Raw genomic sequence first — 26,117 nt, 5'->3', positions numbered from 1 at the left:
CCTCGTATCATATATAAAAACAGATGCTAATATTTTCTTTATGCTCATCTCCATAGCAACAAAAAGATCAAGAATTTTAAAGAAATGCTTTCAGATTTGATTTAGTACAGCTGGTTAATAGATTGTACTGCTTTAAGTTACAAGTATTAGAATAATTGATTTTTTGCCATCAAGATGGTGTAGCTTTGAAAAACAGCACCCTGTTATCATCACTTAGTTTCAAGCATACTTCCTTCTCTTTTCAACATCCCCCTTGAAAAGAAAAAAAAAAGGAAAAGTTTGATCATGACAGTTTCCACTGGAAATTTTAATATGGTAATTTCCATCTCGTAATTACAACAGCTGGCAATCTATTAAACCAGGAGCAGGTGGCCTGCTGGATTCCAGATTCAGTCATTCCAAATCACTGAAGAAAGCTGTATTAAGTCATGCTTTGCATAAAGATATATTCTGAAGTTGTATTTCAGAAGAGAGGAAGGGAGAATAGATGGCTTTACCTAAGTGGCATTTTCCAATCAGACAATTTAAAAAGGCCCACTTTTTAAAATATAAGATATTTGGTATAGGAACCAATACCTTTCTCAACCTTGCTTTCTTTATCTTTAGGAATGTATTCCTGCTGAGATTTCCAGAGACTGAAAATAGCTCCACAAAAGTGGAACTGACAGTCACAGGGAAGAATGACCAGCTGATGAGCAAATCAGCTCTTTGAACCTTTCCAGAAAAATGAAAAAAGATGGGAGATTGCCCACAAGTAGTCCAGAAAGGTGTTCCTTGCCAGGAGACTGCCAGACAACATTCTCTGGTGACTTCTGAGCCCTGGGAGCTGAGAATATAGCCATCTTGCTCAGATGCCAGCTTTGAAAGGACACTACATTTGCATACATCCTATTCTTATCACACTTGGAAATTGTTTATTTCAATGATGCTATCTGTTCAATCATATCTGATTCCATGAACCAGCTCTCTCCACATTTTCCAATCTTGTATGGTTTCTTTCAGTTGTTCTATGCTCTGGCTGGTATTGGCTTTGATGGTACCTAGTCACCATGTTTTTGGCAGCCTTGTTTCTGCTTACTTTACTGCTGAATATTCCACGCATAACTGCCTTTCCCAGTGAGTTTGATCATATGTCATGGCTGAAATAAATAAAGCGGAATTTTGTGATTTTTCCTTCCAGCAATATGCCTGGGTTTATACACTCTAGTATATGTGTCTGTGTGTGTGTGATTTTTGCTGTCCAAAGAATGAAGAAGTGCTTTCTCCAGCACCACAGCTCAAATGAGTCAATTTTCCTCCTATCTAGTTTTTTCATGGTCCAACTTTCACAATCGAAAGGTAGCTATGGATTGCACATCTGGATTTAGTTACCACACTTATGTCCTTGCTTTTCCATACTCGACTAACGTTCATCAATGCTGTGCAACCCAATACACAGTACCCAATACTGTGATTCAATACTTAATTCATTGCTTTTATCAATCTGTGCTTGTAGGAAAGTCTTTCATGCATTTGATCTAATCACAGTCAACTGTTATTATGACATTCCATTCCATTCTATTCCATCATATGAGCTGTAGTGACGCAGTGATTAGAATGCAGTGCTGCAGGCTACTTCTGCTGACTGCAGGCTACCTGTTTGGCAGTTCAAGTCTCACTGGCTCGAGTTTTACTCAGCCTTCCATCTTTCCCAGGTCAGTAAAATAAGGACCCAGATTGTTAGGGGGCAATATGCAGACTCTGTAAACCACTTAGGGCTGTAAAGTACTGTGAAGCGGTATATAAGTCCAAGTGCTATTGCTATTCCTCACAATGGTCATGAGCTTGGTTTTATTCATGTCCAGAAGAGGCCAAATTCCTCACTTTGTTGTTTAATCTTTTGATTAGATGTTTCAGACCTTTTCTGGTTTCTGAGGGAAGGTTTGTGTTGTTAACACAGTTGAAGATTATTAATAATCCTTCCTTCAATCTTTATTCCAATTTCTAATTCTTCAAATTCCATCTTCCTCATGATCACTTCAGCATTTAGGTTTAATGAGAAAGGTGAAAGACTGCAACCTTGGCACACTACTTTGTCTATCTTGGATGCATCAATGTCTCCATATGGTGTTGGCACAGTGGCTTTTTATTAATTTAATTTAATTTAATTTAATTTAATTTAATTTAATTTAATTTAATTTAATTTAATTTAATTTAATTTAATTTAATTTAATTATTTATATTGCCTCCTATTTGCCCATGGCGACTCAAGGCAGCTTATAGAATATAAAAACCACATTAAAAAAACAGTAAAACTAATAAAAAATCAAATAAATTAATGTAATAAAATCACCCCCCACCTCCCACCCCAGCGACAGCCGATCACACAAGTCATTTAATGGGCTCCATCTTGCCCTGGGTTCCCCAGGCCCGCTGGCAAAACCAGGTCTCCAGCTCCTTCCACAACTTTACTTTCTAAATGGGATTTCCTCTGGAAAGCTGCTGTTCAACCTGGGCAATCAAATCATTCCCTCACCTGCATACATATACACGCTATTATATTTAACTTTGCTTTTAAAAAGTTTTTTAAAAATACAATTTATAATAAAATGCAATTACTACCAGCATTTTGTGGAAATTAAGATATCTCTGCAAAAGCCATTAGGCAACTTTTATTTGGCACATTGGTGCAAAACAATACATATTTCCAAGCACATTTATGCATGAGATGAATAAAGAAAATGAAAAAAAAATCCACAACTATGATGTAATATGGGTCCAGCTCCTTCCTTCTCAATGTTGTTCAAGAACCAGAAAAAGGGACATTTAAGGAGATCAGAAACTTCTTATGAGTCAAATCCTATTCCTAACAGATTCAAATTTGTAGAAAAAGTTTGACCAGTTTGCTCCCAACCTTGTTTTCTTTCCTCATTTCTACCCAATAAACCATGAATTGAACTAAAGAAATAAATCAAGTAAATATATGTATTTGTTCTGACAATGCATTTCAAATATAATTTATATTTAATAAAAAAGATCCAAGACCCCAGATGAAAAAACTAACAAGAGTGCTGTTTTTTAAAAAGTAACAACATTACTAGGAAAAAACCTTATATTCCGAGAACAACAGTGATATAGTAAGAACTTTCTATTCTCCTCAACATCTGAAAATTTACAGATTTTAAATTATTGTACTGAATAGGCACAATATCCCCAAACCAAGAAATATATTTCAGTACTTTGACCTATGTAAATAAAACATGAACTGTTTCTAGCAATATTTTATTGCTTATATAACATCAATGCTGGCTGCTTTCCCTACTCTGTCAGCAAACTCTTTTAAAGATAATTGAAACCAGAGGTAGTCAATTAAAAAACTGAAATTTAACAATATAGCTAAATACAACAATATCTTTTTAATCATCTGTCTTAATCTAAGGTTCACTGGGATTTTAAAGGTTTTTTTTAAAAAAATAGAAAAATATTAATTGAAAATAGTTCAGAGTCCAAAAGGACAGAGGTTTATTAAATCAGAGTTTTGGCCAAAATATTTTTTTCTGAGTAGGGGGAGAAACCGTTGCTGTTACATTTTTATTCCAGTTATGTATAAAATGTATATGCTGCCTTTATAACCCTATTCCTGTAAGCATTTTCAACCATGGTGGCGCAGCAGTTAAAATGCAGTATTGCAGGGAAAGTCTACTGACTGCCGACTGCCAACAGTTCGGCAATTCGTGTCTCACGGGCTCAAGTTTGACTCAGCCTTCCCTCCTTCTAAGGTTGGTAAAATGAGGACCCAGATTGTGGGAGCAATATGCTGACTCTGTAAAGTGCTTAGAGGGGATTGTAAAGCACTGTGAAGCGGTATGTGTAAGTCTAAGTGCTATTATTGCTGTGGACTGTAATAAAAGTACAAATTTTAGGAATGAAGGCAATAGCTAAAGTACCTATTTCTTCAGGAGGTTAAGGTGGTGAGCCTTCGCAAGGCCTTTTATTATATTTAATTGCTTCCTCTGGTATATGCATCAACTTAATTATTTACTTAATTATTTACTTTCACTAGGAAAAACCCTTTGGCATGAACATAAAATACAAATGGCTATAAGGTTGAATGTCTGTCTATGCTGTCATCTATAAATGGAGATCGGAGACCATGAAACGCAATTTAAGTTTGGTGAGCATTATGGATGGTAGCAATTATATGCCAACAAGTTCAGATCACATTTAAAAATTTCTAAAGGAATCAAATTTGATCTCAAACACCCCTCAATCATTTAAAAATCTAGAAGAATGTTCCCATCGTAACACCTGATTAGAATTCATAGTAAAGCCCCCCCACATCAAGATTTATTGCATATCTTTAATGAACTTACTCTCAAATATAAATACTGTAGAACTATGCTTCCTATTTCCTTTTAATTTAAGAATATAACACCTGCCTTGGAAAACAGTAAAAATCAGTGGAAAATAAATTATACTCAAACTGCAGGAATTTTTCTGGTAGTTTTAAAATATGTGGATGAGATTATTCCTGTAGTTTTCACATGTATGACACTTTAAATTCACATGTCATCTGAGTTTTATAGACCTGATTAAAAGGAACATTGGATCACAGCTGATTGGAATGCTGTAGTCTTAACTGGATACACACCAAGCAAAAGCCATGGTAACCATTATATTTAAAGATCCATTTTAAAAGACTCATTACTATTCTCCTCAGGATTTCAACTATATAAGGTCCAACTTGGCAACCAGCCTGTTAAAGATGTTTTCAGTCAATATTCTGTCCTGAGAAGATTTGGAAGGTTAAAAGGCTCAACTGTTGTTCTCATACACCAGAGCATAAATATCAATACCCTTGACAAAAGGCAAAATAAATATTTATCAAGATTTACAAGTGGGGATTATTTAATGCTCAAGTAAGGAGCTTTAATCTGGATATTAAAGCAAAACAGTGTTGGACTTGCTTAGTAAAGGGATGGAAGGCTTGCCAGGGTTGTGGCAATCTGAATGATAAAAGAAAATTTCCTAAAAGAAAGTAATGAGAAACTAGTTCCGTATAGTTGTAAAAAAATCTACATGAGGGTGTCCATGAAATCACCAGAAATCTACCTTGATTTGGAGGTAATTTTATTTCTTAAAACGTTTGTGGTTCAATCACTAAATCATGTTTGACTCTTCACAATCCCATGAATCAGAGCCTGTCAGGATCTTCTATCCTCCACTGTCTTCTGGACTTTGTCCAAATTCATGTTAATTGCGTTGGTGACATTATCTAACCATCACATCGTCTGCTAACCCTTCTCTTTTGCCTTCAATCTTTCCCAACATTAGGGTCTTTTCCAATGATCTTAAACATTACAGAATAGAAGAGCTCTCAAGTCAGAAGCAGGTTCCAAGCTCAAAGAGATATGCTAAAGAATGCCAATGAACAGATAGTAACTGATTCCAAGGTGATCAAGGATAGGAAAGTACATAAATACTGTACAGTATGGATGTGAACATCCAAGAAACCTTAGACTATGCTATATTCCTTATTTTAAAGAATCTCTATTAATAGAAAATAAAGTTAGATCAGTCTTGCCTCATTATCAAGTAGGAAGGCTACAAAAATTGATAGAATATCAGTGAAGGTTTTAATCAAGCTATTCCAGCAAACCTGGAGCACGACACAAAAAACAACAGATCAGAAGTCAATCTAGATTTCAATAATAAAAAAGTAGTGTTTTACCAAAATGTGTAGAATATTGTAGTCCTTGAGTTCTCCGGGTTGTACAGGTAGTCCTACGATCACAATTGAGCCCAAAATTTATGTTGCTAAATGAAACATTTGTTAAGTGAGTTTTGTCCCATTTTACGAATTTTCTTCCCACAATTGTTAAGTGAATCATTGCATTTATTAAGTTAGTAACCTGGTTGTTAAGTGAATCTGGCTTCCCCATTAGGAGGAACAAAAGGAGATCACATGACTCCGGAACACTGCAACCATCATAAATATGAGTCAGTTGCCAAACATCTGAATTTTGATCATATGACCATAAGGATGCTGCAACTGTTGTAAGTGTGAAAATGGTCATAAGTCACTTTTTTCAATGCCGTTGTTCATTTTGAATGGTCACTAAATGAACTGTTGTAAGTCAAGGACTACTTATACCATATCCTTAATTTCCCTTAAAATGGGACTGAAATTAAATATAAAGAAGCCCACACTAATGGAAACAGTTACAAACAACCAGCCTTAGAATCGATACGGAAGTTACTGAAGTGGTAGACAGCTTCTGCCAATTAGCAACAATAAAGGGATTAGCAGCCAAGAAATGCATCACAGATCAGCATTTGGTATGACCAGTCATAAAAGCTTGGAAAATACCGTATTTTTCTGAAGCTCTGTTTCGGAGGCTTTCAGAGGCAGGAAAAAAAATGTTTTCTGAAATGAAGTTTCAGAGGCAGAAAAAAAGGGGAAAAAAAAAAAAGAAAGAAAGGCACAAAGCTCACAACCAAGGAATCTGTTGCTAAAATTCAACTCTGAGAACAGCTGATTAGGGGTATTCCGGGAGGCAGATCCACCTGCCAATCAGCTTTTTCTTATTTTCCTCTCAAAAAACTAAGGTGTGTCTTATACTCCGAAAAATGTGGTAAGTGCAGATGCTCCAATTGTACCTACAGAGATCAGAATAGTGCAGGGAATAGTGTTCCCTTGTGATGCTCTATGAAAGCAAAAGTTGAACTCTGAACAAGCAGGATAGAGAAAATATTGATGCTTTTGAACTTTGGTGTTGGAGCATAATACAACAGCCAGCCAAGAAAACAAACAAATGGATCATCAAAAAAACCTGCCCATAAATGACCAAGCTGAAAGGCATCTATTTTTGGACACATTATACAAAGATGTAGCTCCTTGAAGAAGGATCTAATGGATGGTAGAAGGAAAGAAACAAGAGGACAACTAACAGCAAGGAGGTAGACAGATTCAGTTACAGTGGCAATGGTACAACTTTTGAGGTCCTGACATATCAAGGGGCAGATTGTCATGGAGAAAATTTATTTATGTGATCAATCAATGCCCAATTTTCCCTCAAACCACTAACAACATACTTTTTAAAAAAAAAAATATTTTAGGTTATTCTAGAGGACTAGGTATCTAGAGGATACCTCCAGGAAAAGAAAGACAATTGAATAATTGATGACAATATCAGCTTCTGTGCTCAATGTTTATGCTGTGCTCTGGCCCATGTAGTGACAAAGTATTGAAACAACTTTGCATCCGGGGATGGTTCTACTTACCTTTACTACTGGTTCGCAATGGCATCTGCGCATGCGCAGATCGCCGATGACAACATCCGGGGCAGTGGGCGGGGCCTCCTGCCAGTTTTACTACTGGTTCTTGCAAACTGGTCCGAACCGGGGGCAACCTACTACTGCTTTGCATGTATTATTATACTATAAATTCTGCAGGGGTATTAGGTCTGCTTATAATATGCTCCTAATAAGTAAATGTCCAGGAAGATCAGGACAATTTTTATATGAGTTATCTTAGAATACCTGAAAACCCTTTTTCACTTGTGCAGTAGCCAAATTCTGTGTTGCCATTATGAAAATAAGGCATAACTGGCCACTTCTGTTTTATCAATCACTTCAGGGCTTTTATGTACTAGCTATCTTGTTTTAGGAGATATGTATTTCTACTTCATAGATTGTAATATTGTAGATTTACATTTGTAAAGATAATTAACACACCATTATATTAGTGTATGTTATATTTTTATTATAGAGACTCTTTGTTACACATTACTTTTCTGTTCTTACATAAGCAGCCATCTACTTCAGTCTGTCAGGAGGTTTTTTTTTAAAAGAAGGTATCTGAAGTAAATGTGTGCTTTCATTTTCTTTCAGCTTCATAGTATGTATTCTTAAAAGTTCTTAAATTTAAAGTGTGCCTTTAAAGTGTGCATTTTTATTGGCACAGATTTTACCTTGCAACTGTAGCATTTGACAGCATGCATCCTAAAATAAAATAATGACCTATGTTTGAGGGAAAGGAAAAGAAACGAGAGAGGAGGGGAAAGGGAAAAAATTAAAAACCGGGAAGGTGGGGGGGAATACAAAGAATTTGGATAAATTTATCCCCTGCAGCTGTACAGGAAGAATAAGGGAAAAGGGGAAAATTGCTAAAATGATTTATTCAGATGCCTTGAAAACTTTGAAAAAATCAAGCGCTAAAATAAGAAGAAAAAAAGAGATTTACCAGAAGAATAAGAATGGCTTGTTAGCAAACATTACTACATCCCAAAATTAGCCAGCTGTGGAGGAAACAGCTTGGCAGCAAACCATACCAGGAAAACAGATCAGGATTTCCTGCTGTAATAGAAGCTGCTCAAACAAAAGTAAAAAAATGGGTTAAAATGCAAAAAGATGCCCTTATGAAGGGCCATGTCATAAATCAATTTTGTGTTAGCTTAAAATTGGGCTTCCATTACCATGTCATTTTATACTTGCACCCACAAGGCATAAATTACACCAGCAATCAAATGTCCTGGAACTATAACACTATAAATGAAATGTATGCACAGTTTTGGCTTCTTGGAGATGAGAAATCATAACTCCAACTTTGAGGATCTTGTGTGCAAATTTATGATAGAATGCTGAAAACTAAACTTTTTAAAAAAAAATCTAGATTTTAATATTTGCACATTCTGTTATAATTTAACTTGCTTAGTAATTGAGCTTTTACTCCATTCAATAACTTGCATTTTCTAGAATATGTGAAAGGCAATTTTTCAGAATAAGGATTACTAATTACATAAGATGATTAGATAGTGATGGAAGAATGCTTGGGATTTCGATCCAAAATTAATTAAATTTCAGTCTTCAAGTTTGATTTGTACTTCCAGAATAGGCAATATGATTCTGTATGGTCTGGATTTAATTCATTATTTACACAATGAATCAATGTTAAAATTGAACAAGGCCTTAATTTTTCTTTAAAGTTTCATTCATTCATTAAGTTCCCTAGAGTCGGGAACGACTAGCGCATATGTGAAAGGGGAACCTTTACCTTAAGTTTCATTTAGCCTTATACATAGCTTACTTTTTAATTTGGACAGAATGTTATAAACTAATTGCTAAGGTGATTAAAGAAATAGGATTTTTTTAAAAAAAGTAGCCATCATTATTACCGTTGGATTGTATTTATGTATGAGCATGTGAAACAACCAGCCAATATTTAAAAAGGGGGGAGATTCTAGTGAAGAGAAATCCCAGAACTCTAGCTAAATTGAGTATATTTTATGTTAAGAAGGACTGGAGTAAATCAAGTCTTGTTTTTATCCATTTACGATCCCTTGAAGACTCACATAAGGTGTCTCATATGCCAGAGACTGGGTATATGGATTTCTCTAAAACATTTCCTACTTATGCTTCATGTGTGCATTTCACTTCTGAAGGGATATAATAAACTAAGTTAAGAATTATGGATTATTCTTATTGATCAAAAGGATTTTATGTGGGAAGGCAGGAGAAAAACAATATGCCCCATCTAAAAACCCTCAACTTAAGGCTTATCTTTTAACTAATTCTATTTGTTTTGCTGTTGTTCACTGAAAATTTTAACCTGCATGATTGGGTAAAAAGAGTATAAACCAGAACATTCTTTAAAATGGTATTTTTTGGTCATGGAGTTAGATGTAGCTTTAAGAAATGAAATTCACTTTCTTCAAAACTGATTACAAAACTGCCATAAATTATCTGCTGAAGCAATAGCCAGAGTCACAGAACATACTAAGTCACAAAGAGGTTTGTTTCATTTCAGCTCAATTTAATGTTTAAAGCCATCTATTGTGATTTGTAGATCATTGTTCATGGCTTATAGTAATGATTGAAAAGGTCACTATGATCTTTTGTTCAATAAACCACAGTAAAAATAAACCACTGCTGAAAATGGTGTGTAAGCCTAGCCAATGAATAAAACTTCAGTGTTGGTTCATATACAGTTGTAAGGTCATGATTTCATGTTATAAGAACATCATAAGCCTTGAATTTACATACACTTACACACTCCTCCATCTTCTGCTGTAAGGAAAAGACTGGATGTGTATGGAGATTCCCAATTATCTAGGTTTCGGTGGTCCCAAAGGTGCTTTTTTGTTCTGAAGAGGCTTCATGGATGAGAAGGGAAACATTTTCAAAGAAAAAAAAAAGTCCAGTTGCCTTTTCAAAAAAGAACCTTTGGGAAGAGACTGAATATTTCTGTTTCCTGTAGTTATTAATCACAATGTAATCTAAACCTTAAATTGTGATTAAATTTGTCTATGCTTAGTAGAAACAAGCAATTCAAGTTGTGGTTCGAAGCTATTTTATTTTCATTAGTCATAGTGTATGTGGAGAACCTAGGACCATTTTTTTGTCTGAATTTTAAAAAGTAAATTTATAATATTTAGGGGGAAAAAACAAATTCTGCAATACCTCTCTAGTTTAAATATTTAGCAGCAAAAAATTACTGAAAAAGTTAAATGGCTGGACATATTCTTCTACCCTTCAATTTTCCAAATAATTTTCCTAGACAGAAGAAGAAAAAACCTTAGACGCTGAATTTTTTCTAAGTGATTCCCCAACTATTCTTTCAAGCATTTGAAAGTAATGCCATGTTTCCCTGAAAATAAGACCCAACCAGAAAATAAGCCCTAGCATGACTTTTCAGGAAGCTAGTAATATTAGCCCTACTCCAAAAATATGCCCCAGTTAAGATCGGCAGCCACACAGACACATGCGTCTTTTGGATCAAAAATTAGTATAAGACCCGGTCTTATTTTTGGGGAAACATGGTAATTTTAGGAAATACATTATAAGCGCATAAAAAAGTGATTTTCCAAATAATATAGGTCCTAGAATTCTGGGATCTGTATCTGCAGAATGCGAGACTTGGGAATGTTATGGAATCTGAGGACAAATTTATGCTTGTCATATTTTCACAATATGATAAAGATGGCAGCAAAGGGAATAGAAGGATGACTGCAATTATTGGACAACAATTAAGTAAAGTTCATGATAACAGTCAGACTTCTACAGAACTATCACCATAATATATGAGTAATTTACATTCTCATTCTTCTCGGAAATATTTTTAAGTACCTTGTCCCAAAAATGCCTTGCCTAAAGTCCTGCTTATCTTTCAATAGTTTTTCAAGGTAAAAGAGGTAATGTAAAAGAGCACAGTTAAATAAATTACTCAAAGCTTAATTTTAAAACAAACAAACTTAAAAAAGGGTCAGTTGGTTACTCATTTTATTAAGCTCTCCTATTTCAGTCAGTTATATCATTTTTTTAAAAAATGATCTAAGAGAAGAAAAGGTGTACTATATGACATTTTTAGGAAGACTAAGTGGTTTTAAGTTGACAAATAATTTATACCTGAAACTCATCACTTTGCAGAGAGTGGTTGCAGACACAGCATCTTCCTTCAGAAAGATCTATACTTATACCTGGCAGGATAGCCAAATTACAATGGCTCATGAACATTAGCATTAGGTATGATAAGGTAAGAATAATATAACAACAAAGCAGACTATAAATTAAACACCATAATTGTATGTACCATCTAAATATTTTGAATTCTATTCTTTGTTATGACTGTATATCACCATCTTTTAGAAGATGGTGATATCACAAATTTTAGATTAACCTTGTAAAAATATTTTTTCCAATTATTTTATTATATTTGGTTTTCAAAACTCAGTTTTGAAAAATAGATAAACAATTATTCTATAATGCCTCCACTGTTGTTCAGTTTGCTACTCTAATCCACTTCTGTGGGATTGAACTCTTTTGAATTAACTGTGATTGGTATAAAATTGGATCACCTAAAAATATGGCTCTGATGCCAAAAATGTATAAATATGCATCATTACAATATCATAACTACCCCTCTCTCATATAGTGAAGATTAGACGTTAGTATGTCCTTAGCCAACTAGTATTTGGTTGAATTATCTTCTTCTATTGCTATTCTTTCATGGAAACTTTGCAGTTCTAAGTCTACAAAGTAACCTTGATCAAAGAAATGTGACAAGGATTATATGTTTCAACTACATTTACAAACAGGGATGTTATCTGTCCTTTAAAAAACCTGGATAGGATTATTCAAGAGGAAAACAAAACAATACTGACCTTCATTCTTGGTTAAAGTTTCTTTATTCTCTGGTGTTTTATCTGGCATCTCAGCTGAAAAACGTTCAGTGACACCTGAAGGACATTTCAAAAAAAAAGAAAGTTTTCATGTTGAAGCCAGTACAGCTAAACAAAATAATACTCTTTTTTTTTCTTTGTTAAAGTTTAGGTTATAACCTATAAGTGTAGTGCTCAGGGCCTCCAGTCAAACATCTCAAACAGGGTTCACCTATGATAGCAACAATACCTAGGCATTAAGGGCTCCTCTTCAGCAACTTCAGGAGGGTGAATGGGAAAAAGGAAAAAGATGGATCGCCATATCTGGCCTTCTAAAATCAAGTGCTCATTCAGATTTTTGCAGATGAGAATGCCCGTTCTCTTTTCCCAAGGAGGGAAGGAGGAGGAGGAGGAAGAGTAAGTAATATCTTTTTCCTCACTGGTTTACTCCTGCCTTCCTCAATTCTCTTCCACAGGGGCTCCTATCTGGGGCCCTGCTTTTGAGTTACCGTATTTAGATTACAGAAATATGGACAGCCACCAACTATTGCAGCAAAAATTCAGGAACCATTAGTGGATGATAAATTTTGTTGAACTCGTGGGGCAAGATAAGTAGGCAACAAGGCTGAACCCAGAAATCCTGTGCCTATAAATGCCTATTGTAAACCTTCCAGAGTCACCCTGAACAGTGAAGTGGGCAACATATAAATTTAATAAATAAACCCTAAAATGGCTGCCTCCCATGACTTCACTATATTTGTCTCACACTTGTAACTATTCCACTTGCTCCCTATTGCTTTAACATTAATACAAGTCAAACCAAAACAACACAATAAATTTATAGGAATACTAACAATTTCCTTTTAAATGCCTATGTAAAATTCCTTTGTACATCTCAACAAATCCTGAAAGACTTCTGACAAGTCTAATTTCCCTGACCATTACTAGTTTCATCTAATGGCCCTAGCCCTCATAATACATAATTTGTGCATTTTGACAGTGGAGAAAACTGAATATGAGCCTTTTAAAAAGTTAAGTGGCCTTTAAGTGTCATGAACCCTTCGTACTTCATTTTCACTCTTGCCAACTTCCAATATTAAGCTTAAATAAATGTTAAAGCAATGTCAAGTAACACTTTGTCCAGTATTCAATTAATTTATCCTTCCTGAGTAAACACAACTGAGTGATGAAAGCATCGTGTTACTACAGGCACTCACAACACAATTGAGACAGCTTACTGAAAAGCTGAAGTCTAGGAGACTATCAGAATACAAATCAACAATACTGTATTTGATTTAGAATTACACTGGGTAAACAATCACACTGCTGATACATTAACCTGGATCACTCCCAGACATTACATGTTCCACGCCTATTTAAAGGGAAGAAGAACTGTTCGGGAACACTATCCTTACCATTATTTTACATATATTAATAATGTAGTGTTATTGAACAAATAAATGTACAAGAAACAGATACAAATGAAAGGATGGCATCCAATTAACGCGTTTCATTGATGGAAACAGGTCCACAAAAGGTGAATAAATAGAGCAATTTGCTCCTACAACCTCCTAAATTCTCAGAACATATTATAGACAAGGGAGAGAATTTATAAGGACACAAAAAAAGAGGGAAAATATTAAAAGAGGCAGAAATCTGCTTGGACAAGAATGATTTTGGCCAAAGGTAAAAGAAAATGGATCAGTTCTCTGTTATCTAAGGGGTAGAAACACAGGCTGAAAATCCTGTAAACCATACTCGATCATATACTCATAAAAAGACCAACGGTCTAAGCTTCCACAGTGCTGATCTCTGAACTTCAGCAGTATTCATAACATAAAATGGATTTAAGAGCATTAACAATGTATTAACGTGTATTTCGCTGTGCTCTCAAAACCTTGTTGTTCCGCCAGGCTGGGCTATCAATGTAAAGATTTTAATTGGTTTTAAATATAGGATTTTAAATTTGGGGTTTTATAATTGGGCCTATCATTTAATAATTTTAATAATTTTTAAATTTTGTCTGTCTTTGTGCTTTTAATCAGGCTGCACTCCGCCCTGAGTCCTTCGGGAGAAGGGCGGTATAGAAATAAAATAAAATAATAAAATAAAATAAAATAAAATAAAATAAAATAAAATAATAAAATAAAATAAAATAAAATAAAATAAAATAAAATAAAATAAAATAAAATAAAATAAAATAATAAAATAAAATAAAATAAAATAAAATAAAATAAATAAAATAAATAAAATAAAATAAAATAAAATAAAATAATAAAATAAAATAAAATAAAATAAAATAAACAAATCCATTTTGACTACAATGACCAGACATGTCTAGTTACGCAACTGAAATAAGCAACGTAGCTGTCATAATTTTATCTTATGCATCTTCATATGCTGTGGTTTTAAAATTGCAACTGAAAAACTGTTACACAAAGTAATTTTTTTAAAATGATAAAATCATTTAGCTGGAGCCACCTAGTAAAAAGGGAGAAAATGGTATCAACGGTGACAATCACATACATTCTATAAATTCAACAAAAAGGAACTAGACTCAAATCATGTAACATTTTCAGAAGGAATTAACATTTTATATTCTACACAGTAGTTCATTATGTTTTGAACTTAAATGGGTTCTGCCCTGTCATATTTTTAGACATATATCTCTACTATCATTATTACGGTTTCCAAATACAACCACTGAATACAATACTAATTGTGTGCAGTGCTGGATATATTGCTTTTGCTACATGCTGATAATTGAGAGTTGATGCACATTACAGGAACGGAAGGGTTTAATTCCAAATAAAACTTGGATATTTTTCAGATATTTGTGATTTTTATTGATATCATGTCATAGGGCTTCGTGGCTAGAATGAATCCAGATCACACATCATTTTAGTACATGGTATATATATTTCCTTTCAAGATAAGCAACTTTATGCAGAGAAAAAATGGAGTATAAGTAGTCCTTGGTTAACTATGGCAATTGGGGCTGGAATTTCCATTGCTAAGCAACAGAGTCATGGAATGTGTTGTCACGTGACTGCACTGCTAGGCAACAGCACTTCTGGCTGCCACCGTTGAGCAAATCCCACACTGTCGTTAAACTTGATGTAACATGGTCACCATTTGCAAACTCCTGCCAGTTTCCCCATTGATTCTGCTTATCAGAAGCCAGCAGTGAAGGTTGCAAATGGCAGTCATGTGATTGGCATTTTACAGTGTTGTAACTGCAAGCCAGTTGCCAAGCACCTGCATCACTAGAATGTGACTCCAGGGATAATGCAAAAGCAAGAACTTCAAGGATGGGTTGTAAGTTCAGGACCATCACAAGTTCAAATGGTCAGTGAATGACAGTGGTCATTAAATAAAGACCATTGGTAATAAATAGTAAGCCAAAGAATTCAAAAACTAAATTACATCAATACCATTACTATGCATCTCTTAAAGATAGTGTAGTCTGCGCTCCTTCCGCCGTGCTGTGAAGACCTTTTTATTCCATCAAGCGGGCTTGGCCTAATCTCTTCCCTTTTTAAATATGTAAATTTTAATCTGTTTTTAAATTATTGGGGTATTTTAATTTGTCTGGGCCAAATAATTTAATTTGATTTTATCGGGTTTTTAAATTTTGTGTATTTATGTATTTTATTGTTGGCTGTTCACCGCCCTGAGTCCTTCGGGAGTAGGGCGGTATACAAATCAAATAAACTAAACTAAACTAAACTAAACTACAAGAATGAAAACTTAAGTTTGCTACATTTTTACATTGCCATATTTTAATTTTTCACCTCTTTCTTTCTGAAGATGTGATCAACTATATCCCTCTATATCAGGCGTGTCAAACCCGATTGCATCGCTGGCCATATCGCGACGTATCAGGATGTTTTTTACCTTTGCAGAGCTGGGGAGGGTGTGGCCTGCATGGGCCATATCCGGCCCGCAGGCCGCCAGTTTTACAGGCGTGCTCTATATTCTTCAGCCTGTACCATTTTTCCTTCCTTTACTCAATGAATGAATAGAGAGTACTAAAGTTTAACATTCTCGTCCACAACCAATATATCACCCACATCATCACAAACATTCCTTACACATTTATCCATAACTAATCAGTGAAGAACTATTATGTAAACATTCCATTTATTCTCAGACGTTTCACTTCTGTTATATATTACTCCTATTACATTAAGCAAGCAGCCCTCTATTCATGCAAAACACTGAATTTTTCAGAGTGGTGGAATTCAATTTTTTTTACTACCGGTTCTGTGGGCATGGCGTGGTGGCCGTGGTGTGGCTTGGTGGGCATGGTTTGGTGGGCATGGCAGGGAAAGGATACTGCAAACTCTCCATTCCCACCCTACTCCAGGGGAAGGATACATCAAAATCTCCATTCCCACCCCACTCTGGGGCCAGCCAGAGGTGGTATTTTCCGGTTCTCCAAACTACTCAAAATTTCTGCTACCAGTTCTCCAGAACCTTTCAGAACCTGCTGAATAGCACCCCTGCATTCACATCACTTTGCATTTCTTTAAATCAATGAATAAATAAGGAAAAAGGAAAGTTCATGTTTGTGTTAATACATTTCTCAGTTACCTTCTAAATAGAACCAAAATTTGTTCCCCACTTCCTCAATTTTGCTCATTGTCTTATGATTTTGATCAGAATTCTGCAAAACACTTTCTAATAGACACTTAACAACTTAATCTCCCTTTAGCATTTGCAATCATTCTTGCTTTCCTTTTGCATGGAACAATAGCAACATTCTTTCAATAATCAGATACATATGGAGACTTATACAGAAGTTAAACAAGTCACAGAACCACCCTATAAACAAGCTACATCCACACTGTGTCCTGGTTTACAGCTTCACTTCCTTCTAAAACAAATTTTTATTTCCATCAAAATCACTGCATTTTCTTCATTTTAATTACATTCTCTGCAGCTATTTGTATGCATTAGTTTTTGCAGCAAATCTGTGTTTTTCTCATCCACAGCCCTTCACTTCATTATCTCATCTAGCAACTTTTTTCATACTTCCCACTGCCATAACTCCATACTTTTCATATTTTCGTATGACCTATTCTTGACATTATCAAAAAATGGCCCTTCAGCACCTTTGCATCTTTCATTAATCCTTTTCAACTTTTCACAATAAACAATAACCTTCTTTTAGGTGTATATTTTTTCACTTTACATGTGTATATACTGTATGTATGACTTGGGTTTAAACACATATCAAAACCAAATGGAGTAATTGCTCCCCTGGATTGTATTAATTCAAAACAGAACCACTTTCATTAACATCTATTATATCCTCCTTCTTTTCCCTTTCAGTGTATTCAAACAGTTGCATTCTTTACTATTTATTCATATTAAATTCCATGTCACAATCTTCCATATGTTGCAGACATCAATCCATCATTGCCATGTCAATCATATCTTTCACATAATGCGTTTTAATAAAATAGAGAAAGTGTAGATGTATTTCCAAGCCTTAACCATATCCATGCCACAGACAGCATTCCATAATGACATCGGCAGCCAGTTTTTATTAATTTTCATTCATTAGACCACAAGCACAACCAAAAGCTAGTTTTTAATCCAAGCATCCTCATACTAATCTATGCCAGATATGATCTACTATCTAGAGACCACCAGACAAACACACTCTTGACAGCATGGGCCAATCTTGATGGCACATGGTGAGCTGCATAAGAAAAGTGACACAATAGAAAATGAAAAAGCAAATATGCATGTAAAAAAATAAAAACAAATGAACATCATTTGTTCATGTGTAAGGTATAACCACCAAGCTGAATTAGGCATTAAATGTAGCCAGAGGTAAGTTTTTTTAAAAAAAATTTGCAATAAGAAAGATAGACAGATTTTCTCTCTTATTTCACTTTCTATCATAAATTACTTTCTCCAAGTTGTTTTTGTACTCAGGGAAGAAGACACTCAAAATATATAAGAGGTGTAACAAATAACATATATGTTTTCAGAAGGGCCGATAATGTCATGAACAGTGCAGAGGTGTATTATAAGCCTTGGTCAGTCAATAATCTGATTCCAGAAACCACTTATCATTGGGTAGTTATTGTAAGAATCCTGATTGTAAACCTGCCCATTACATATGGTCATAAAACAGATAGTTCATGTGACCATGCCTGATATGATAACTGTTTTTGTGACAGTCATTAAGCAAATGCCACAGTCATAAAGTGACTGCTGTGGATGTTCATTGAACCAATTGTTTGCTATTAACCAGGTTTCAGCAAACATGTTGTAAAATGTGGTCATGTGACCACAGAACACGACAATAAATGCAGGCCAGTTGCCAAGTGCCTGACGTGTAGCAATATGACTGGCGGTGGGTGACTGTTGGTACTTCAGAACCAGGTTGCAAGTATCCCAGTCAGAATTTTGAATGGTTGCTAAGCAACTGATTGTACATTGAGAACCAGAAAATAATGGAGAAACTATAACCTGTTTTTCCCAAAGGTGCGTTTTCAAGAGGCAACTGGATTTTCTGGTTTTTCTTTGAAGACATTTCACTTCTCATCCATGAAGCTCGAGCAGGGGGTTGGACTAGAAGACCTCAAAGATCCCTTCCAGCCCTATGATTCTATGTTCTAAGTTTCTTCAGCTCTGACTGGATGGTGGGGAATGGAAGGACCCATCATCCTGTCAGAGCTGAAGAAGCTTCTTGGATTAGAAGTGAAATGTCTTCAAAGAAAAACCAGAAAGTCATATTTAGCATATGATTGTTAATAGAAATACCCTGTATTTTGCTCTGGGAAGTCTGGGGGGGAAGGGGGGATGGGAGGGGGGAAGGGGTGTGGGGGTGGTGGGGAGGGAACTGGGGGGGAAATTTTTCTTTGTAAAACTTTTCAATAAAAAAAAGAAGAAAAAGAAAAACCAGAAAGTCCAGTTGCCTCTTGAAAAAGTACCTTTGGGACAACCATGACCTGGATGACTGAGAATCTCCATAAACTTATAACCTGTTTTGCATAACAGAGCAGTTCATTTCCTTTATGTTTGGTGAGCTTACAATTGATAAAATAGTGAGGATACTATCAGGTCAGCCTTGTCACTGGAAAGAGTTGTGATCTCAAGCAGAGCTGTAGATATACTTTATAACTTATCCTGTACTCCTTGATTAATTTGATACTTAAGATACAATGATAGATGCCATCTTTCAGTCAGTTCTGAAGAAAGCTACAATGTTCTCTATTAACATCTGTTTATTCGGTGAGGAAGGGTCATCACCAATGATGGCACCATTTTGCTGCCATCGCCTCTGGCAGCAAAATGTCTTGAACTGGCTCTGAATTATGAAGGTAGGTAAAAGATATGACAACAGGTTTCTAAGGACTGGGCTTCTAACCTTTCATTTCCTTCATTGCAGGGGAATTTGTTAGAGGGTCTACATGTTCAATCTTAAATAAATTTTCTGTTAATGTCACTATTTCCAGCTGGCTCATCTGAAAACAATAACTTACCATATCGTGATAATGATCTGTGTAAAGATCCCTGGTCAGTGACATTAATGAATTTGATAGTTATTGGTTGATCTATGAAAAGATTAATTTCAAGTACAATTGTTGGTCTTCAACCTCATACCACCTTTTTTTAATAAGAAAAATGGAGGTAACATTCAGTGGTACAGTGAGTAATCCAATGTCTTGATTCTTTGTCAGTCCAAAGGCAATTTAAGAAACGGTATGAACTATTATGTACACTCGAATTATACAGATCTTTTCCCACTGATAAGGTGAAATCACATCAACCAAAGCGCAAAAGATAACCATTGGTTGCTTGAATCATTCCATGATACATAAAGAATGGATTAAAAGCAACAGTCAGGCTCATTGGATAATTTTTTTTACAAGAATAAATGTTAACCAGGTCAGTGTGACACAGAGCATGTATTCAAAAAGTATGATGTATCGCCACTGGCGTAAGGATATCCTGCCTTCAAGCTGGAAATGGTTACAAAAAATGGGCCGTACAGAACGTATCTTTCTACAAATTCCATGCAAGTTCTTATCACAAATATTGCTATATATCCCTAATCAGTTTTTGAAACTGTTCTGCCGTAAATGTATTTTTAGATTTCTGGCCCTGAAAAATTAATTGTTTCAAGCATTTGGAAATGTTTTGGGTTCTAGGGTGCTTAAAAAATATATTTTGCATTTAAGATAGGCTAGTTCAAATAAAATAATATATTGCTGGAGGGTAATACATGGCAGAGGGCCTTGTTGGAAGTAACAGAGCCTCAAGTAGTTAAGAAAAACAGCTTCCTAATCTAAGATTTTGGTGTTTTTTTTAAAATCAGGGCTACTTTATAGCTACCTGAACATGGCACATTATTTGAGAAGACTTCTGAAGGTTTGTACCCACTATCCTGTCTGAGCTGAAGAAGCTTCTTGGATGAGAAGTGAAATGTCTTCAAAAAAAAAAACAAACAAGAAAGTCCACTTGCTTCTTGAAAAAGCACCTTTGGGACAATCATGACCTGGATGACTGAGAATCACTACAGACTTCTGAAGGTTTGCACATCTGAAAATGACGAAGCAATGCTCCAGTAATTAAACTGAATGTGCCACAACTCACAGCAGTCTGGAAAAATTTTTACATTACCACAAAATGTCACATTTTACATGATCCGTACTACTGTAGACTGACCCAACACTTTTTATCACATGACGATCTGAGTTCTTCTTAGTGCTCTATTAACAGGGAATCAATATTTTCCAGAAAGTTCACAGATGCATTATTTCTGTTCAAAGCCTAGCTGAACAATGGACAAATGTAGGCACATTATTTAATGCACACTATATTAGTAAACAATCCATGTACTTCTGCCAAGACACTTCTCTTAAACATTTATGAATCATGCACACAATAATGCAATTAAAATTTGGTCAGCAAGAATAAGAGCTTCAGTCAAGCCCTCAACTGGGGAAAAGAAACGTTGCAGACAGAGGGCTGTGAACACATTGCCAGACACATATATAAAGTCTCATTTTCTTCCAAAATTGCTCTCATAAATGACTAAGCAACAAACAACAAGCTGCTCTTTCCAGAAAGATGCGCAATATGTCACAATATTAACTAATGCTAGTTAATGAGTGAATGTATAAATCTTTATTCCATGTTCAGTAGTAAAGTAATACAATCCAGTTAGATAGAAGTATTATTTTAAGAATAAGTATATGCTATAATTTTCCACTTTAGACCATTTCATCTCTACTACTATAAAGATTTTTAAAAACTATTTTTAAACATGCATGTAGTTAGGCTTCCAAAGGCAGTAATAAATGTAATTGTTTCTGTGCTTGAAGTCAGCAGGACCAATATGTCTATCTGTATCAGCGTGCTTCAGAAGGACGATAGATGCTTATACATACTAAAAAATCAACAGAGTTCAGTCTCCAAAGCAATTATAGCTTGTGGACACTTTCTGCTGAATCTGCAACTTATTAAGAACCACAGTAATGGACTACAGTATAGAAGGCTATCATTCAGCCTAAAACTGTCATTTTCCCAGGCTTGCCCTATGTAGAAGCCTCTAATCATCTGCTATGATGAAAACAACCTCCATTTTTCAGACCCGGTGGACTGAGATATATGGACACCTCCCCTACAAATCAATAAAATGCCACAGTGACAAAAACCTATATTTTTTTTCATGAAAGTCCAAATGGTTTGGCTCTTGCTAGCTTATTCAGTATTTCCATATCATGAACATTCAAAAAATTTACATATTTAATACTGCTTAACCAATACACAGTTCAAATACCTGAGAATGTATTTGCAAAGGCACAAGTCCAAAGTTCCATTTTTGCACCCACTCCTAAATGACAGAGTCCAGCTACACATTCATATCCTCATTATGAGAACTGCCTTCAAAAGAATGATCATTGAGTTATGGCACCCATATAGCAATAGCACTTAGACTTATATATCACTTCACAGTGCTTTACAGCCCTCTCTAAGCATTTTACAGAGTCAGCATATTGTCCCCAACAACATGGGTCCTCATTTTACCCACCTCGGAAGGATGGAAGGCCGAGTCAACCTTGAACCTGGTGAGATTCAAACTGCCAAATTGCAGGCAACCGACAGTCAGCAGAAGTAGCCTGCAGTACTGCATTCTAACCACTGCACCACCACAGCTCTTATATAGCCAAGAGACTTTCAACCTGAGGTTCCTAAGACTACGATTTTTGAAGGAAGATATGCCTTACTTGACAAAACGTATCACTTGGCGTATCAAGACTCTTTCCCAGAGTAGGAAGGAGAATCTGATGCTGTTCAACTACTGTATTCCCACCAGGCTGGCTGGGAGATGGAATCCAACAATACATGGAAGGTCAAAGATTCCTCATCCCGATCTTCTCAAGTTACACTTCAATATACTGTAACAATAATATCAGAATAGCTGCCATGCTTTGCTACAGTCAACTTTCTTCCCTTCTTTCTTCCATAGTTGTTGTACGTTTCATCCAAATCTGAAAATCCAACTGTTACTGGGAAAAAAATTATTATTATTATTATTTTCCTTATTTTATCCTAGGGAAATGAAGTCCCGCCCCCTCTGAATCTACCTCCCTATGTAGCTGATGAACTGAGAAAACCTAAGAACCTGCATTTACCAAAATAATGCCTCGATCCACCCCCTATATAATAATCACCTCAATCTTCTTTTATACACCTCTGCTTTTAAAAAAAATCTAGTCAGATGCACACTATTATCTTCAGCATCTGATAAAATAACATTCAAGTTATGAATTATGAAAGTTAAAATCTACAATGTTGGATTTAGAAGCACAAGTGATTCAGCTTAGTAGTGATCCTAGGACTTCAGAGAAAATCCTTTTATTGCTAGAGATATTTGTGACTGAGATTTTTCATATGCAAAGCAAGTGCTCAGTTATAACACTAAGCTAAGGTAGTTAGAAATAAAACCAAAGCCTCCTTATATTTTCCTTTCAGTTGTACAATAGGAGAAAGAAGTGGAAAGTTTTGAAATTCAATTCTCATTCATTTAATGTCAAACCATAGTTTAATTTAAAAGTTAGTAACTTCTCCTGGTGCTGAACTTCTGAAGTGGCTCTGAGCACATCTAAATAGCATATGGTGTCTAATATTAGAACTGTCTAAGCTCAACAGCTTTTCTAATATATGTGTGTGTGTGTGTGTGTGTGTATATATATAACAGCTTCACAGGTCTAGTATTAAAACATATGCTATTATGCAGCTATAATTACTTCAGAGATTTTTAGAATATTTTTATAATTAACCTGGGATGACAAAACAATAAACATCTATCATTTGTAATTGTATTTGCAATGTTTCAAAGTCAATCACTGATGACAATCATGGATGTATCAATCACCAATACAGGTAGTCCTCAACTTACGACCACAACTGAGCCCAAAATTTCTCTTGCTAAATGAAACATTGGTTAATTTCCTCCCATTTTACGACTTTTTTTTGCCACAGTTTTTAAGTTAATCAATGCAGTTGGTAAGTTAGTGACACAGTTGTTAGATGAAATTGATTTCCCCATTGACTTTGCTTGTCAGAAGGCTGCAAAAGGTAATCACACAACCCCGTTATGCAACTGTCATAAATACGAGTCAGTTGCTAAGCATCTGAATTTTGATCATGTGACCATGGGGATACCTCAATGGTTGTAAGTGTGAAAAACAGTCGTAAGTCACTTTTTTCAGTGATGTCATAACTTTGAATGGTCACTAAATGAACTGTTGTAAGTCGAGGACTACCTGTACATCCAAGTACTGCAGTTGTCTTAGCAAGATTGTGAAAGCAGTTTGCCACTGCCTTCTTCTCAGAAGTTCTTCGACTGCACCCTCAAATCCCCCAATACTGTGGTCTCCCATCCCAGTTTTAAGAGGCCAGGGCACACTTAACTTTCAAGCCCTGCCCACACAAGGACAGCTGTATAAAGAGCACAAACAGATGCCTGAGTTTCCTGACCACTGAAAAGGTATCTTGAAGACAGTTTCGCCAGAGAACAGGATGCTTAAGACAAAGCAACAGATGTGCAATAGTCACAAATGCCCATTCATTTCCTTTATGTCAGCAGATACAAGCAGTCACTAATTAAAAATCTCTATCTCTTGGATTCAAAAGGAAGTGTACACATTTCCCACATCATTTGACTAACAATAGAAAAATGTCACAGGAAAAGAGCCATCTGCTTCCCTGCAACTAACAAGAAGGTTGACATGTCTTAAATATTACTTAAGATGTTTAATAACAGCATGTGCATTTCTAGAGATGTGTTGTTATTATGAATAATCAGGATTCCAAGCCATTTTTTCTTATTCCCTCCTTTTTTATTTTTCCTTTAGTAAAAGGCAGCAGATTTATATGATTTGAAGAGGAGCCAGAGTATTTATTTTCCTTTATTTTAACTACATGACACTTTAATGAGGAACAACGTTATTTATTTAACAACATTTTTAAAAAAACATCCATACAAAAAATACGGGCGAGTAGCTACATAAAAAATAAGAGCAATACCACATAATAATACAAGCAGATTAATTAGCAGCTCTACACTCAAATGATGTTGCATATTTTTTCAATGAGCCAAAGACTTCCTGAAATAAAATAGTTTTAAAGGCTTTCCAGAACCCAAGGAGGGGCAAGGTCAGGGACATGTCTTGGGGTGTGTGGGGAGGGGATGTAGCTTATTTCACAGATTGGGTGCCACTACCAAAGAGGGCTCGTCTGGAGGTCTAACTCTTAGGAAATTCTCTCTCAATGTTCAAACCAGATAACCACAATCATCTGGTAATGTAATCTCTGATACAATCTAGTGCTGGTTTTAACAAGAACTAGTTCTTTGGAGAATAGAAGTATTTATCAAGTTGGATTAGTATAACACAGGGGTCAGCAACCTGTGGCTCTGGAGCCGCATGTAGCTCTTTCACCCCTCTACTGCGGCTCCATCACTCAAAATATGCGTCACCACCGTCAATGTGAGACACCCGCCAGCACACGATTTATTGAGCTTTTCAACCCCTGGTAGGCCAACCATGGATAAATCCAAGAAAAGAAAAGTTTCAGAAGAAAATAGAACGTTTAATTCAACTACATATGCTAGTTTCGTGGCTGCTCAAGAAATAGTCATGCAAGGGAAGGGTTTTGTGGCTCCCGGTGTTTTCTTTTCTATGGGAAAAGGGTCCAAATGGCTCTTTGAGTATATTTAAGGTTGCAGTATAACAACTGGTATAACACAACTGACAGAACAACATACAGTTTGTGCAGATTATAGTCTGCTCTAATGTCAAAATAACAAGACACTGGAGAAAGCCCTCTTTTCTAGATGATGAGATTCCAGAACTGAGGGGGGAAAGCACAAGAAGTGCCTAGAATACTTTCACTATCCCTTCCCAATAGTCCCTTGATGGGACTACAATCAGCTACATTAAACTGAGTAATTCTTTCACTCCCCCCCCCCCCAATATTGGCTCTTTGATCAAGTATAACCTTTATATTTGGTGGTGGTGGTGCTTATGGGAAAAAGACAAGATTGTTCCTACTGATTTCCTCTTCCCACCCAGAAGAGGAAATCTCTTCCGGGTGGGAATGAGACAATCTGCATGTGCGCAGAAGTGTGCAGAAGTGCACGCGCACAAGTGAAGCGAATGCCCGCACGCACACGCTCCCGTTGCAAACCAGTAGCGGAGGTAAGTAGAACCCACCCCTGGTGTAACTGAAGAAAAATGAGCTGAAGTAGCTTCTTGGATGAGATGCAAAACGTCTTCAAAGAAAAATCAGAAAGTCCAGTTGCCTCTTGAAAAAGTATCTTTGGGACAACTGAAGAAATAGTAAAATATAAATGTGGTTTGGCTAAAGAGAGGCTGTTATGACTTGTTTAGCATATCTGTGCCTGATTAATGAAAGAATGCTGTTATCATTCTCCTATACAAAAAG

The 26,117-nt window shown here is 35.7% G+C and overlaps 1 protein-coding gene across 4 annotated transcripts in view; it reads right to left on the bottom strand.

The window, feature by feature from the left end:
• PLEKHG1 (pleckstrin homology and RhoGEF domain containing G1) overlaps positions 1-26,117 on the bottom strand; it is a 113,480-nt gene that overhangs the window by 70,471 nt on the left and 16,892 nt on the right. For all 4 annotated transcript variants that reach the window (XM_060692277.2, XM_060692278.2, XM_087887443.1 and 1 more), the window contains one exon: positions 12,141-12,215. In XM_060692277.2, the coding sequence (XP_060548260.2) occupies positions 12,141-12,215 (75 nt within the window). The remainder of the gene's footprint in view (positions 1-12,140; positions 12,216-26,117) is intronic.

Source organism: Pantherophis guttatus, chromosome 1 (assembly GCF_059756535.1).
Source record: "Pantherophis guttatus breed Tessera chromosome 1, ASM5975653v1, whole genome shotgun sequence".
Taxonomy (NCBI): Eukaryota; Metazoa; Chordata; class Lepidosauria; order Squamata; family Colubridae; genus Pantherophis; species Pantherophis guttatus.
This window is presented reverse-complemented; position numbering and strand designations above follow the sequence as displayed.